Source organism: Pinus tabuliformis, chromosome Q (genome assembly GCF_031772625.1).
Source record: "Pinus tabuliformis cultivar Carrire ecotype Pingquan chromosome Q, CPIR1, whole genome shotgun sequence".
In the NCBI taxonomy this organism is placed as follows: Eukaryota; Viridiplantae; Streptophyta; class Pinopsida; order Pinales; family Pinaceae; genus Pinus; species Pinus tabuliformis.
This window is the reverse complement of record NC_142296.1, coordinates 937,496,507-937,514,086: the sequence shown is the minus strand read 5'-3', so window position 1 is coordinate 937,514,086 and position 17,580 is coordinate 937,496,507. Positions and strand designations below refer to the sequence as shown.

Here is a 17,580-nt window from a genome sequence, read left to right as displayed (position 1 = left end):
GGCTCCTCTCTCAACCCAGCCACTCAAACATGCTAAAAACCATAGAAAACCGAAATAACAATTTCCCTCGTTTACCAACATCCACATAATGCAGGGGCAGTATAGCTAGGTATATCTTGGGAAAAAAAACTCTACTGAATTCACCATACCAAAAGTCACAGCGGAATATCAAATCCCACCCTCCGACGTTGGAGGTCCTTCGTCGTCACTTACGCTTACGTGCAAGATACCACCCAAGATCCCAACACCAAACCAAGACACAAATGCAAATGCCAACCTTCCTCGCCATCCCGCCTGTTAACCTTACACCACCCCCGTTCTCTGAGATGAAACAAAGTCTCGCACGATTGCAATAAACTCTGCCAGTACACCTCTCGTTGCGCTGGTTGAGATGAGGGGATTGGGAGGCCAGTCCTCCGCCGACGAGCCATCTGTTGTCATTCATGGGACTCAGTTACCACGTGCTTCGAGGTTCTCACCCATCGGGGATGTCATGACCCTTAAAATTAAATGATATATTTATATATATAAATATAAATAATCGTATTAAGAAATTCTAAACACTATAAATGGTTATACACATATATAAACATATTTATATATATATATATATATATATAAATAATCGTATTAAGAAATTCTAAACCCTATAAATGGTTATTTATGAATAGATGATATATTTATGGATAAAAAATATAAAGGTCGAAGAGAAAACCGATTGATTGATGGCATAAACCTCGTTGGTTATCACAAAAAAACAAAAACCTTTGTTAAAACCTAAGAGGATCGTGGAAGAAGTTTGTCCAAATTTTTTAAGACCCCTCGAGGTACTGACCTAACTTTGGAGTTGTATAATATTTTTTTTTTTTATAGGCAACGACTATATTTGGGTTCTTGCTTTTAAGCTTTTTCTTCCTAGCTCTGTTGATTGTATGGGATTCTCAGCTAATAGACCTCTCCTTTGCTTCTGCTCGTACTGCGTGAGGCAGAGGCTCAGGCCTGAACAGTAAAGAAAATGAGGAAGGGATTATGAAGGAGGACGGAGGACGAATAAGTTATCGCGGATTTAGGGCTTTTCGCAACACTGCAACTAGCGTTAGCATACAAGGTGGCGATGGCATTACCAATCGGGAAGCTTGTGATCGTGGTGGGGGCAGGTTGGTCTCCTTTATTCTTCTTCCTGTTATTCTTACTTGGTAAGCACAGTTCAATTGCAAAATGCAAAGAGGTGGATGCCCCTTTTTATTTGTCTATTGGCACATGGTATATACGCAAGCAAAGCATATGACATTGTCCATTGATCAACTAACTAGTTAGCCTCACTTCGAGTCCCCAGTTAGGGTCAGAGTTCGGGTCGTAGCTTCCATAATTATTGGGCTAAGAAGATAAAACACACATTCAGGAAACATGGATATGTTGTCGGCACCGTTGCCTTGTTATCCAATGCTCTGTTCTATTTCGATTTCGATTCACTGCCGATTGTTAACCTCCATTATATTTCGATTTCCATTCTCTGCCGATTATTAACCGATATTCATATTAATGGCAGCAAACTCACGTACTAGTATCAGTCTTTAATATATATTAATAATTGTCTAAGCTAAGGTCATAGCCTAGCCAGACATCAAGTGCTAAACTTAACTCGATTGCAGATACTTAACTCAATTGCAGATTCCTGGGCATTTTGGAAATCTGACAGACAGGAGCAAAGTCAAACAGTTGACTTTGTTCCTGTTCCTTAAATTTCCCGAATATTCTGGAATCTGCCATAGACATAAGAATGGCCAGCCTGGCCAACTGACATCAAATTGATTTATCAGTCCTAGTATTTGTGGGACAAGGAACCTTCTGAAGTCCCTTTAGTACATGGCGGGATTGCACAGTGGGATTTGTATTGGTTTGTACTTTTTAACGGGATTTATATTATGCTATTTATTTATTATGCTTTGAAGTTCACTCTATGTTTTCTTCCTTGGACTGAGTTACGTCCCTGAGTTGAAATGATAGTAAATTTCACATATTCCTAAATTGAAGAGTGAAATTATCACATCAAAAGTTGTCTATCGCACAGTGTAAGTGGATAGATAGATCACAGGACTTGTCTATCATATTGGTTTGGTCCAGACTTGAAGCTTTTTATCACCTGTGCTCATTATGATTCTTTACATAATTTCTTGTTCCATTATTAGTAAAAGTTGAAACAACATTATATGCATGCGCAACAGTATGCAAACAATATACCGACTTTACGATTGCGGACGTATGATAGTTTCCTGTCAAAGATAAACTGTCAAAGATAAACACGTTCAAAACTTGGCTAAACAGCTAAAATGACAAGGCTGCAATACTTGCTGACACATGTGTAAAAGCTTAAATTCGTAGGTGCACCTGCAACTTATGTCTACTGCAATATATACACATGATATTAAAAGCAATAGAAGTCAGCACAAAACTGGGTGTAACCAGCTGTGCAAATGTAGCAGAAACAGGTGGTATCAAGCTTTCTTTTAAAATTCCTTTTTCTGGGAAGCTCGTGTTTACTGTTATGATGTGAGTGCATATTACTGGATGGCTGCTCAGTGCACACTGATTTCTCTAAGCAGTCAGATTAGCCAGGCTAGGCCAAGGTTTAAATTCAGTTTCCATGATCGGTTTTACAAAGGTTATTGGCTGCATTTTGTATTCTAATGCACAAGTAGTAATTTTTTTTATGTGGTTTTGGAGTATTTAAATTGTCCATGGGATTGGCTGAATGTGCAGTAATGAAGGATTTGTTAAATATCAGTTTGTTCATAAAACTTGTATTTCATATTTCTAAATATAACATGCCTTGATTCACATTTGATATTGGATTACTATCTAATGAATCTCCTCTTCTAATTAAATTGCCCAAGGGATGATGTAGTAGCCTATTTAACTCTGTAGGCTATAATCATTTGCAAAGGGGTGAACCTATTATTTGATGTTACTTAGGTAACATTAGATAATTTGGGGCTATTGGAGGGAAACTTGCAATAGAAGTCAATGCTAAGACACCAAGCCTATGCGGAAGACCTTTCGAAGCTACAACAAGCTTCAACAAATCCCTTCAAATCTGGATTTTATCCTTCACCTGCACAATGCTAGACTAAAAAGCCTTTTCTCTATAATTGAAAGTGACAAAATCAATCAAAAACAACTTTTTATCTCTCTTTGGCCTCATGCGGGTCTCTTCTCCAGGCCTTGGCCTCCTACACTTCAAGACACATTTAGGGCATGTGTTTGATGTGTGTCCTGCTTTAGCAAACATGTCCTAGCATGTCATATGGCCAACACACAAGATAGAGACACAAGGCCCCTAAGGGATGTGTCATGTATCTAAGCATACTGGTGATTTTAAAAAGAAGATGTAAGTTTATTTTGAGTAGAAGTCACGGTCTTAAGTTCATATAATTTAACGAGGGCGTGTTACATATGCTCAAGGTGGGGGGGAGGTTGTGGTTTCTTGAAACAGATGAATTGGGTGGTCCTACAGAAGCTCTACATTTTCAGATTGACCTTTATAGCGTGAATTAAGCCTACTTTCAGCTACTTCTAGTACTTATTTTAGGTAGATCAGTTAAGTAATCCAAATTGGCTCTAGCCCGTGCAACATACCAATGCAAGAATGCATCACAAAAATTACAAAAGAGATCAGCTGCTTAATGCTTTTGCACCATCTTCATAGTAAATAACTCTGTTAAGAATTCCAAGAGCCCACCCTATTAAAGCCTGGAGAAACTTAGAATTCAATTAATTGACTAAGAAATAATCTCAACTATTGATCTCCAAGATCTTCTAGAAGGGAGATTAAGGTTAGGGATTTGGGCTTAATGAAGATTATAAAAGAAGCCTAGCAAAGAGGTGAAGACACAAGAGCACAAGTGAGAGAGGTAGCTACAACATTTTTGGGAAAGTGATTTTCTTAAGAAGGAGAGAGTGAATTCTCTACAGTGTGAGGCTCAGTTCGACTGAGGAGAAGGAAGAAGAGTACAAGGATAATTTCGAGGTGTTTCCATGTGGCCGATTTACTGGGAATTGGAGAGGTCGTATTGGCTGATTTGCCAGGGCCAAGTTGTGAGTGCGCAGAGGCCGAGTGAGAGCTAGGCTCAGAGGCCAATTGTCTTGTGAGAGGTGGGCTGATTTTCTTCAAGCATGATTTCTTCAGAGGTTGACTGATTTTTCTTGGGCCGAATTATTCCAGTGGGGCCAAGCTGCAGGTTCCAATCACTGTATTTTTCTTTGTAAATTCTCTGTGGGTTGAAACCCTGATTTTCTAGATTAATAAATGACAGAGAATTGTTGTGGGTGAATTATTTCTATTGCAATGTGTGATTGATCTCTTTGATTTATTTCTGCTGCATATATTTCTAGATGTTAAAATACTGATGATATTATTTTCGGTAATTCAAGATTTATTTTGTTAATTAAATAAATTGTTGGGAATAAATAGTTGCTGCGAGAAAATAAGTATTAAGAGATTTAATATGGTATCATAGCTTTCTAGATAACTTTGAGAGAGAGTTCCGAAAACATTAGGGTTTGCAACAACGAGTTTCTTTTTTTTACGACAACAAAATTATTTTTAAATTTTGTAGTTGGGTTTTGTGGCTGTGGTCGATTTGTGAAGATCACATTACTAAGTAATTTGCGATATGAAGATATGTTGGATGGGGATGCTAATTTCAGTCCCTGGAAGAAGTGAATTACCATGATTATAAAAATGAATGGTTTGTGGGATCTTGTGAACGTAGACATTCAGGGTCCTTTAGATCCAAACCTTGCAATGGAGCATAATCTCAAAGATATGAAAGCAAGGTGTATAATTTTAGATGGTGTGAGGGATCACATAATTCCTCACATATTAGGGAAGGACACCATATGTTAGATGTGGGTGGCTCTGATTAGTCTTTATCAGAGCACAAATGAAAACAGGAAAATGGTGTTGCGGGAGAAGTTGAACATCGTCATGATGAAAATTTTTGAGACTGTAACATCTTCCCTCACAAGGATCTAATAGGCTTGTGATGAGTTTGCAGCTGTTGGGGAAGCTGTGATTGAATTGGAGTTGGTGAAATTTGCTTTGAAGGGTTGCGTTAAGCATTGGATCACCTTTGTGGATGGGATCCTTGCTGGGAAAGAACTTCCTGATTGGAGCTGGTTGTGGGATAACTTCATCCAGAAGGAAATATGAGAGAACTCATCGACTGGAGGACAACGAAAGGGCATTGAGGAGAAATATGGGCTTGATCTTACTACAAGAACGAAAAAAGGCAAGGGGAAGGCCAAATATAACTAGAGTAGAGGAGGACCTTCACAGAATAAAAGAAGGACATGAGCAAAGTCAAGTGCTTTGCATGTCATGAGCAAAGTCAAGTGCTTTGCATGTCACAAGCTTGGGCATTTTGCTAGTTAGTGTCCAAACAAGAAGAAGGGCAAGGGAAAGATAGCTACGATAACTACTTCACAAATGGATGAGATGGTTGAAAAGTTTGAGGATAGCTTTTCCTTCGTTTCATGCCTTTCTAGAACCATCATGAGATGTGTTTGGTTTGTGGACAATGGAGCATCTCGCCACATGAAGGGATCTCGAGACGTATTCACCAACATGACCAGGGAGCCTAGGGATATACATGCAGAGCTTGGTGATAAGGTCAATTATGTAGTAGAAGGTACTGACAATATTGAATTTTAGAAGGATTTAGGTGGTATCATTGAGGTGAACAAAGTATTGTATGTACCAAGTCTGGAGAAGAATCTCCTTTCAGTTTCAACCATAGAAGATAGAGGACTAGAAGCTATCTTTATTGGAGGTGAAGTGGTTGTTGGGCTGAAAGGAACCGATCCTAGCAAGAAGTGAGTAATTGGGAGAAGCGAGAAGGATTTCTATCTGTTGAGAGGATAGCCGGTGAAGGGTCTCATACATGAGAGTGACAACTAGAATGAATATGACATAGGAGGATGGGACACCTACACTACAAAGGTCTTCCTATGTTGCAGAGAATGGTTATGGGTTTTGCAGAGATCATGGTGAAGCAGGATGGAGTGTGTAAAGGGCGTGCGTTGGCAAGTAGGCCAAGGCTGCGTATCCTCACAATAAGACCATGTCTAAGGGAGTGCTAGACTTGGTGCACTAAGACATTTGTGGTCCTATGTCTGTGATGTCAATCACAGGGTCTTTGTAATTTTGTGACTTCACAGATGACTCTTTTAGAAAAACTTGGATCTACTTCTTGAAGACCAAGGATGAGGTCTTCAATCGGTTTCATTAGTTCAAAGCTCTTATGTAGAACCAGATTGGGAGGAAGATTAAGGTGCTGAGACCAGATAAGGGGGTGAGTATACCTCCAAGGAGTTCTGAGATTTTTGTAGGGTAGAAGGTATTAAGAAGGTGCTCATGATACCTTACAACTTTTAGCAGAATGGGGTTGTTGAGAGGAAGAACATGACCAATCGGTTTTAGGAGTTCAAAGCCCTTGTGTAGAACCAGATCGAGAGGAAGATTAAGGTGCTGAGACCAGATAAGGGGGTGAGTATACCTCCTAGGAGTTCCAAGATTTTTGTAGGGTAGAAGGTATTAAGAAGGAGCTCATGATAGCTTACAACTTTTAGCAGAATGGGGTTGTTGAGAGGAAGAACAAGACCATAATGGAGGCAATAAGGACAATGATCTATGATCAGAGATTGCCTATGTTTATATGGGTAGAGGTTTGCAATATACATGTATATGTGTAGAACAAGAGTCCTCACAGGGTATTGGAGGAAGTGACTCCTGAGGAGATGTTTACATGAGTGAAATTGGATGTGAGCCATTTGCACATCTTCGGTAGTACGTTCTCACAAAGAAGAAGACTAAGCTAGAGCCTTGATAAAAAAGGGGCATATGTGTGGGTTACAGTGAGGTCTCAAAGGTCTATCGAGTTTGCATTCCAGGACAAAGCAAAGTTATTTTAAGTCGGGATGTCGGATTTGATGAGGGCAGGACCCATAGGAGGTTTCATGAGAAAGAGACAACAAGGGTAGAGGACCGAGAGTGAGAAGCTCCTAAGGTTGAACATGGACTAGCAACACCAGTAGTAGGGACATAGTCCCTAGATCTGGAGGATGAACTATATATTCCTTTGAGCTCTACCACGAGGAGGCTGGGATGGGCTGAAAAAAACCTTGAGAGATGTTGAGGAGCATGTGGAAGCTCCTAGTAGCATCCTCATGCAGAGCGGGCCACGACAAGATTTTCCAGTTATTTGGCATTGTTGAGTAGCGTTAGTGAGTTCGAGCCTTCCACTTTTTAAGCGCCTATAGATGAGCAAGTTTAGAGGGATGCCATGGTGGAGTATAACTCCATCATAAGGAATGGCGTATGGGACACAATGCTGATATTGGAGAGAAAGTTTATGGCCACTTCTCGATGGATCTATAAGATCAAACATGCAGCTGATAGATGTGTGAGAAGTACAAAGCAGGGTTCATGGTGAGAGGGTTCTCTCAATAGGGGGGAGTGGATTATGAGGAGACATTTGCACCTGTGGCCAGATATGCATTCGTTAGAGCAGTTATGTCCGTTGCTTCATAAATGGGGGGAGGATACATCAGATGGATGTGATGATTGCTTTCCTCAACAGGGTGATTAAGGAGGTGGTGTTATTGAGCAACCTCAGACCTTTGAGGTGTATAGGAGAGAGTCTCTTATATTATGGTTGAAAAAGGCGCTTTATGGGCTGAAGCAGGTTCTACGTGCATGGTACGCCAGGATCGATCGATATCTTCTTGGTTTGGGCTTCACCAAGAGTGAGGCAGACTTTAACGTGTACTATGTACTTGTTGAGGGTAAGCCACTCATCTTGGTACTTTATGTGGACGATCTCTTCTTAACAGGATTAGAGAAGCTCATAGGGATGTGCAACGAGGTTATTGCTTCGCAGTTTGAGATGAAAGACATCGACTTGATGCACTACCTTTTAGGATTGGAGGTGTGGCAACAACCAAGTGAGATTTTCTTTGGATAGGACAAGTATGCAGTTGAGATCTTGAGGAGGTTCAGGATGGAGGATTGTAGGGCTATGTCTACATGGATGATCACTAACTCGAAGAAACTAATTGCTTTTGAAGGCAAGTTGGTGGATCCCACTTTGTACATGCAATTGATAGGTCCCTTAATGTATGTGGTCAACACTACGCCAGATATATGTTTTGTTGTGATATATGTGGTCAACACTACGCCGCATATAGGTACGATATATTTTGGATTGAGATATGTCAGTGTTGGAGGAGTGGAGCTGCATGGGTACTTAGATTTTGATTAGGAAGAGATTGTTGTTGGCATAAAATCCATGTCTAGATGTGGCATCAACTTGAGATCAATCATGATCTGTGGTACAATAGGAGGCAAGAGTTAGTGGCACTTAGTTCAACAGAGGCAAATTACATGGCAAACTATGAAGCAGTGTGGCTTCGCAAGATGCTTGCAAGACTATTTGATCTTTAGATTGGGCCATCGTTGATTCATTATGATAATTAGAGTTGCATTAAGCTTTTTGAGAATCTCGTGTTTCATGATCAGTCCAAACTCCAAGCACATCGAGATCATATATTAGTTCATTCAAGATAGGGTCTAGAGAGGTGCTGTGAGTTTACGATACATTTCCATAGAGGAGCAGGTGGTAGATATTCTCACTAAGGGTTTAGTGAAAGGGATGTTTGTGAAGTATCAAGATAAGTTGGAGGTGATGGAGTATCCGTTCCTTGCTAGGAGGGAGCGTTGAAGCTTGTGGTGGCTTTGGAAGGTATTCTGCATAGGCTTGGTGTCTTTTAGCATGTGGGAGATGATTTATTGCCTCTTTAGGTGCTTCCTTAGTGGATTAAATGATTTATGTCTTCTTTCCTATGTCTAACTAAGAAAAAGTATTGTAATTAAAGTCAATTAATTACTGTGGACAATTAAGTCCTTTTCTAAGGATAAAATAATTTAATTATTTAATTGACCTAGAAATAATCTCAACCACTGATCTCCAAGATTTTCTAGAAGGGAGATTAGGGTTAGGGATTTGGACTTAATGAAGATTATAAAAGAAACCTAGTGAAGTAGTGAAGACACAAGAACACAAGAGAGAGGCAGCTACAACATTTTTGGGAATGCAATTTTCCCAAGGAGAGAGTGAATTCTCTAGAGCGTGAGGCTCAATTTGACTGAGGAGAAGGAAGAAGAATACATGGATAATTTTGGGGTGTTGCTAGGAGGCCGATTTGCCAAGCAAAGTTGTGAGTGCGTAGAGGTCGATTTGCGCTAGGCACAAAGGCCAATTTTTGGTGAGAGGTGGGCCAATTTTCTTCATGCCGTATTTCTTCAGAGGCCGATTTTTCTTAGGTTGAATTATTGCAGTGCGGTTGAGTTGCAGGTTTCAATCACTCTATTTTTCTTTGTAAATTCTTCGAGGGTTGAAACCTTGATTTTCCAAGTTAATAAATGACGAAGAATTGTCGTGGATGAATTATCTCTATTGAAATGTGTGATTAATCTCTTTGATTTATTTCCGCTGCATATATTTCTAGATGTTAAAATACCAACGATTTTATTTTTCGGTAATTCAAGATTTATTTTGTTAATTAAATAAATTTATGGGAATAAATAATTGCCATGAGAAAATAAATTTGGGTTGGCATTGTCAGAGAATGCATTAGGGCAACTATTAATTAAAATTCCCCTTAACCTTAATAATTGATTGTGACCTATAGTTATTTTCTTGTGTTTCTTTATTAGATCTTTTCATCAAACAATTATCAAGAGTTAAAACAATAAAGACAATGGACACAAGTATTAGGCTCCAAGCCAGGGCAAAACCCCTCCAAGGGGAAAACCCAAAAAGAATCTTTTCTCTTCTTATAGAATCTGCTTAAGATGAGAAAACCAAGACCCAAAAGCCTAGACTAAGTCCTTCTCTAATCTCCAAGTTAGCCCTTCAAGAAGCCCTTCCATTTAGGTCAAAAGATCAATCAAGACAACGAGGGTCGATTTTGCTTCAACCAACGTCCAGCTTCAACTCTGACTTGCAACTTTGACCTGCAACTTTGGCCTCGTAGTAGTTGTAGAAACCCTAGTTTTTTTGCACGTGTGAGAGAAAATGGCCCAAAAACAATTTTTTCTTGTTCTCCTTGCTTCCTTGGATCTTCACTCTAGCTTTCTTGATGCTTCTAGCTTCAACTTGAACTTCTTCTTGAGAGATCGAATTGGTGCTAAATAAAGGTCTAATCTTCTTCTATTTATAGGCTTTTCATAGGGTCGAATACCCTTCTTTAGGCTGACTTATGCTAGGAGGCTTGTAAGACTTTCTAGACTCATAATTAATATCTTTTACATGTTACAACTTGGCCAATAGGGTCTTATACAAATGATAAGGGCTCTTTTGATTGAAGAAAAATATTCTTTTGATATGACAAACCCTAAAAGCATGAAGAACATGCTTGACCTAGATGACCATAAAAATGGAGCATGAAACCCATGCTTGAAATAATATTTTTCTTTCTTCCTTTTCTTGTAACATAAGATATACATAATGACTCGAGTACAATGACAATTATGAAGACCGAAACTAGTTACATTTTCCAACACTCCCTCTTAACTAGGGAGGTATTCATAATTGTACACTTGGTACAAGGTTATTCTCACACTGAAGAGTTCTCATAAGAAGAGTCAGATTGGTAAGCCATCTTTAAGCATCAACATCACAACCAACATTGTCAATATAGTAAGGCTATGTTGCACAAAACTGCTGAGAACCCGGTATTTCGGGACATACTTGTACCCGAAACTCTGAAACTCAGCCGAAACTTGACTGAAGCTCGACCATCATGTAATCATCTATGAGAGTTAATATAGACATGGTTTTACTTCTAAATTGTCGTCTATGGGTCTTATTCCCTTTTTTCTTGCAAGATAATGTATTATTCAATTATTTATAAATTTCTTTTTATATATATAAACATATACGATGTTTTAGCTGATGTTTTGACTGACGTTTCCATTTTTGGGAGGTGATGTTTCTAAACGTACCCATTTCAGAAACTCTGAAACGTTTCGACGCTTCATGCAACTTATTAGTAAGGCCTTAACTTGATAATCTATTTCTTATACAAGAGCATAATGCTGGGAGGCTTTACGTGAGATACCACACTACCTCTTCAAGGCACATATCCCATCCAAATGCTCACTGGGTCTATCATTTTAGGACTATTCTTATCTTGGATTCCCAATCCTCAAAGAATATTGGTACTCTTTGACCACTCTTGTCTTGGATACCTGTCCAATCCTCAAAGAGTGTCGGTCTATTTCCTATCTTGGATTTTCTATCATCAAGGAAATCACAGATGCTTATCCACCATTATCTCTCCATGGCGTTCACTTAGATGTATGTCTGTTAGTCCTAGCCTAGTGCATGACACATAAAGAAGAGAATACAAATGTGATGTTTATCATCACCCCCTCTCAACCAGAGAGGAGATCCCTATTCCCACTTGATTAAGGAAATAGATCCTTGTTCCTTCACAAATATTAAGGAGATTTCATTCCCCCTATAAAGCATAGAGGAGATTCTTTCACTTCCTTTCAATTGGGAAGTCATAACCACAAGCTTTCTAGTTTGTTTTCATAAGTGTATCAACTACCAATTCTTCATGGAGATAGCTGCATGTCTCCCTCTTTCCTTTGTATCTCATCATATTGAGCTTTCTTTCTTCCTGCATGCTGTATGCCATCTTCTCCCTTCAATCTTGTGACATGATTCAAGCCATTAATCTTGCATTATCACTTTCCTCTAGTCATAATGAAGGCATTATATTGAGCCTTATCAAACTTCAAGCTAGTTATAACTCCCTTTGAACATGAAAGTGATCTTTGTTGATGTAGGAACATGAACATCAGTTTATCTTCTTACACCGCTACCATTCAATTCCAAGATGATGATATAAACATCCTGAGTTCACAATCCTTTAAGGAATATCGAAAACAGTTACTCAATCCATATGTTCTTTGAGTCAAGTACAATATCAACAATTGAACTTGCTTGAACTGTCATCATGCATTCCTATAGTATCTTTCTAGGTAGCAAAACAATATGTTAACCAAATAGGCAATTCAAAATATTAAATATCATATTTACCTTATCATGATGGCCCCTTCGTCAAAGTATTTGCTTGCTTGAGTCTTTTGAGATCAACATTCTTTTGTATGATGCATCTCCACATTGTACAAGAATCCTTCTCCATGCCTCCATTTCAATCAAAGAAACCAGGGATCGAACTTGATTACCGAGTTACAATATCTTCCTTGGAGTTATCATTATTGACTCCCTTTCTTTCTTCTGGAGATCATGATTGATGTTGACCAATATCATTATATTTATGCCATGCTACTTTGTGAGAGAGTCTTGATCTTTAGTTATTCCAAATAATATCAAAGTTCTTCTTTCACGCGTTGAGTAATCACATGGAAGATATGAACCTTTCCCTAGAGAAGAGCTATTCAAAATATGCATACCTTTGCTTCCATACAATCATCTAGCCATCCTTTCTTGAACGAGCTTGCTTCTTGTACCTGTCAAAGAGAGGTTCCTTTCTCTAGGAGTAGAAAGACTTTCATTATGCCTCTCACAGTGCAACTAGACATTTGCATTCCTTCATCCTTCAAGAGTATTGTTTCCATACTAGATGAAATATATACTAGTCATGTCATAATGCTCCTTCCAAGAACCTTCCTAAATGATGGTTCTTGTTGTAGGATCTTGATGATCCTTCTTTGCAAGATGAATACTTCTAACTTAATGTTAAAAAATGCTTGGATGAACAATAATATGCAATATGGTTCCAATCTCCTCATTCTTTGACATCTAGATGACTTTTCAAAGCAACTTGGTTATGTAGACTCTAATTCTTCTACTATCATATGATTCTATCTATGATGCCATGCTTTTACAAAACCAAGACTCTTATACAATAATGCATGCTACTCTACTTTCTACTTAATAAAAGAAAGACAAATTTCACAAAGAACTTGATAAAGATGGAGCTTCCTTCAATAGTAAAGATCCTTGGGATCTTCTCCTTTCAGCTTCTTCCCAGGTTCTCCCGTTTCTTCAACTATTTGGGCTTCACTTCTTTCCTTTTGTTATCTTTCTTGTTCGGACAATCCCTCTTAAAGTGTCCATACTCATTGCATCCAAAGCATATATCGTGGACATATATGCCTTTCTCTTGGACTTTCCAAACTTCCCTTTCTTCAACTTCTTGGACCTTGTAATAAAGGCTTGAGACCTTTCATTTGATTCGGTGTTATCCTTTGCCTTGATCTTGGATTCTTCCAAGATACATTGAGCCCATAACTCATCAAAAGGTGTAGTATCCTTCTTTCTAGGTCGTCTTCTTCTTTCCTTGCGTCCTTTATGCAAATGATTCCCCTTGATAAGCAAATCCTTCAAGATGATCCTCCAACTTCCTTCTCTGGTTCACTCTAGCTCTAAAACCATGTTGGAGAATGTAGTAGGGCAACCATTAATTTAAATTCTACTTAACCTTAATAATTGCTTGTGAGCATTAGTTATCTTCTTGCGTTTCTTTATTAGATATTTTCATCAAACAATTATCAGGAGCAAAAGCAATAGAGACAATGGACACAAGTATTAGGCTCCGAGCCAGGGCAAAACGCCTCCAAGGGGAAAACCTAGAAATAATCTTTTCTCTTCTTATAAAATCTACTTCAAATGAGAAAACCAAGACCAAATCCTCCTAGCACCAAGTCAATCCTTCAAGAAGCCCTTCCATCAAGACAACAAGACTCAATTCTGCTTCAACCAGCTTCCATATTCAGCTTTGACCCTGTAGCAGCTGCAAAAACCCTAGCCTTTTCGCATGTGTGAGAGACAATGGCCCAAAAACAAATTTTGCTTGTTCTTCTTGGCTTCTTCTTGCTTCCTTGGATCTTCACTCTAGCTTTCTTGATGTTTCCAGCTTCAGATAAAACTTCTTGAGAGATCATATTGGTGTTAAATGAGGTCAAATCGGCTTCTATTTATAGGCTTTGCATAAGGTTGAATACTCTTCTTTAGGCCGTCTTGTCACTGCCAGGGCTGACTTGTGCTAGGAGGCTTGTAGGACTTTCTAGACTCATAATTAATATCTTTTACATGTTACAACTTGGCCAATAGGGTCTTATGCAAAAGATAAGGACTCTTTCGACTCAAGAAAAATATTCTTTTGACATGACAAACCCTAGAAGCATGAAGAACATGCTTGACCTAGATGACCATAAAAATGGAGCATGAAACCCATGCTGAATATATATATATTTCTTCCTTTTCTTGTAACATAAGATATACATATTGACTTGAGTACGGTGACAATTTTGAAGACTGAAACTAGTTACATTTTCCAAAATGTATTAGCAGATTTAACAGGATTATGGGTGAAGGCTTCCTAGCAGACCAGATTTGTTATTTTTCCAACAAAAACATTTTTCTTTGGTCATACCACATAAATCATGTCTCAATCATCAAAGGCAGTTTGTAAAGGTGAAAAGAAATGGAAGAATGCCAGTTTTGGTGTTGCCTTCCTCCCCCAAGTACACCTATATCTGTTACTTCACCATTTGTTGCAAGTGGATCTGTCAGTGTTGCTATTAACATTGTTGTAGCTGAAGATAAAAAGCCCAAGAACAAAAATATGTGTTGTGGAAGTATTTAACATGAAAATAGGGGTTTGGGGCAACGCTTGCTCAGGGAGGAAATGTTGTTTGGACTTGTAATTACTGCCATAATGAATTCAAGAGCATCTATAACCATGTTAAGGGCCAATTGTAGGTAGTAAGTGTGGACTCGGAGGATGTAAAGTGGTGACGATTTCCTAGTGAGAAAATATGTCAAGAGAGGATAATATTTGCTTGGGGAAGGTGGTGGAATCAAGTAGGACATACAAAGATGATGGTCCTCTTCCATTCTCGAGGAAGCCATCTAGCAAATGTGGGAGTGGGACTGCAATTTAGCCAGCAAGAAAGAGGCCGACTTTTAGTGCCAGTCCAACAGATAAGATCTTTCAACAAGATTTGCGAGAGGATGTTGTTCTTACCATTGGGTTCTTTTTCTTTCTCAACTTCATTTCATCTAATGTTGCATGTTCTCCTTTCTTTTTTGAGATGTATTGAGCTTTAGTTGGATAGGCTCCAATAGGGTATTATGTGTCACCCAGTTCAAAGAATCTTAGAACAGCATTGTTGCTTAAGGCAAATAAAGAGGTGAATAAATTCCCAGTACTAATTAAATCATCATGGCCCTCATTATATTGTTTTTGTTGGATGGACAAATGCAACATGCCATCCGCTCATCAAGTTCACTGTGCAATCGTTGAATTGACTAGTCTTCTTGAAAGTGGTGGATATTTCTGGAAAATTCAAGACTGTGGAATATATGGATTAGTTCTTCATTAAAGTCATTGAAGATTTAGGTGTTGATTATTTTGCACAAATATCCTATAAAATGCACCTATTTGTAAGACTCCACGTGTATTGAACACAATTATACATTAAGTATAAATTATAATAGCTATAAAATAATTAATAATAACGCTAATAATTAAGTTGAAGACATTCTAGTTAAGCGTTAATCTTACATCACCGTGTGATTCTCAATATTTGTTCCTAGATGGATTTCTGTTCATTGTACTTCTTATGTTGAATATTCAGTAAATGAAAATTTATCTATTTCTTTTGGTAGCAAAGTCACGTTTTGATCAGGCCTCTGGTCACATCCTTTTAATATTAGTTTCTTAATTCCAGATCTGGTAATTCTTAACAATTTTTTATACGCAGAAAATATTAAAATAAAAATGACAAAATCTTTCAACAACAGTTGCGAGAGGATGTTGTTCTTACCATTGGTTCTTTTTCTTTTTCAGCTTCATTTCATCTAATGTTGCATGGTCTCCTTTGTTTTTTGAGACATGTTGAGCTTTAGTTGGACAGGCTCCAACAGGGTATGTGCTGCCCGTTCAAAGAATCTTAGAACCACATTGTTGGTTTAGGAAAATAAGGAGGTGAATAAAATCCTAGTACTTATTAAATCAGCATGGCCCTCATTTGTTGTTATATTGTTTTTTGATGGATGGATAGATGCAACATGCTATCCGTTCATCTTTTTCATGGTGTCATCCTTGAGTAGACTAGTCTTCTTGAAAATGCTGGATATTTCTGGAAAATAAAAGGATGTGCAATATATGGATTAGTTCTTCATTAAAGTCATTGAAGATTTAGGTGCTGATTATTGTGTGCAAATTATCTTAAATAATGCACTTGTTTGCAAGACTTTGGGTGTATTAAACACAAATATACATTAAATATAAGTAATAATAGTAATAAAATAATTAATAATAATACTAATAATCAAGTTAAAGACATTCTAGTTAAGGGTTATAACCTTTCATCACAACCTTTCACCTTGTGATTCTTTATTGTGTATATATATATTGTCATGTGCATTTGTAAATCATCTATTTTATTTTTTACTCAATTATATAATATTTGTTCCCATATGGCTTTCTGCTCATTGTACTTCTTATGTTGGATATTCAGTAAATGAAAATTTATCCATTTCATTTGGTAACAAAGTCATGTTTTGATCAGGCCTTTGGCCACATCCTTTTCATGTTAATGGTTTTAATTCACACTCAAAAATACATTTATGCAATTACTGCATATAAAACACATTGGAATTTTTAACAGAAAATTAAATAGCCGAAGTACACACGCAGATGAAATCTTTCACACATCAAATAACCCTCCAATCACTCTTCACTTTTATTATCTAAATAATGAGGGCTCCCTTGCTGGGAAAATGGCCCAAAGAGAAAATATTAGAAAATTTATAGCAATTTAGAACCTGATGATTGGTGGAGTGTCCACCCAAAATGTTGGACATGTTTAATCACCTATACACGGTTCGCTTTCGAAAATTCAGAAAATTTAGAACCTGGCTTATTAGCCCCTAAAAAAGCTTGATCTTGACTTTTGCTTGCTTCTCTCCATTCGTGCGTGTTGAAGCTTGTGGTAGCTTCGGAAGGTCTTATGCATAGGCTTATTGTCTTAGCATGTGGAAGATGATTTATTGCCTCTTTAGGTGCTTGCTTGGTGGAACAAGTGATTTATGTCTTCTTTCCTTAGTCTAACTTAGGAAAAGGACAATAATTAAAGTCAATTAATTATTGTGGACTATCAAATCATTTTGTAAGGATAAATATTTTAATTACTGAAGTGACTTAGAAATAATCTCAACCATTGATCTCCAAGATCTTCTAGAAGGGAGATTAGGATTAGGGATCTGGGCTTAATAAAGATTATTAAAGAAGCCTAGTGAAAAGCTGAAGACACACAAGAACACATATATTATTATATATTGATTTTTTTTTAAAGAAACGGGTAGATTGTATTAATCAATCTGGTAAACAGGCTAGTACCCTCACATTCATGGATTGATCATCATCCATTGTATTCCAGAACCGTTCAAAATGAGGCCTGGAGCTACCCTGCCT

At 37.9% G+C, this 17,580-nt stretch overlaps 1 protein-coding gene across 2 annotated transcripts in view; it reads left to right on the top strand.

Annotated features, from left to right (window-relative positions):
- Nucleotides 1-688: 688 nt before the first annotated feature.
- LOC149222538 (uncharacterized) overlaps nucleotides 689-17,580 on the top strand; it is a 160,657-nt gene continuing 143,765 nt past the window's right edge. The window contains exons 1-2 of one of the 2 annotated variants that reach the window (XM_089385505.1): nucleotides 689-827; nucleotides 990-1,157. In XM_089385505.1, the coding sequence (XP_089241631.1) occupies nucleotides 1,115-1,157 (43 nt within the window). In that variant the 5' untranslated portion in view covers nucleotides 689-827; nucleotides 990-1,114. Of the gene's footprint in view, nucleotides 828-855; nucleotides 1,158-17,580 lie in introns of those variants that run through there. The other variant, XM_089385504.1, reaches the window with a different exon arrangement.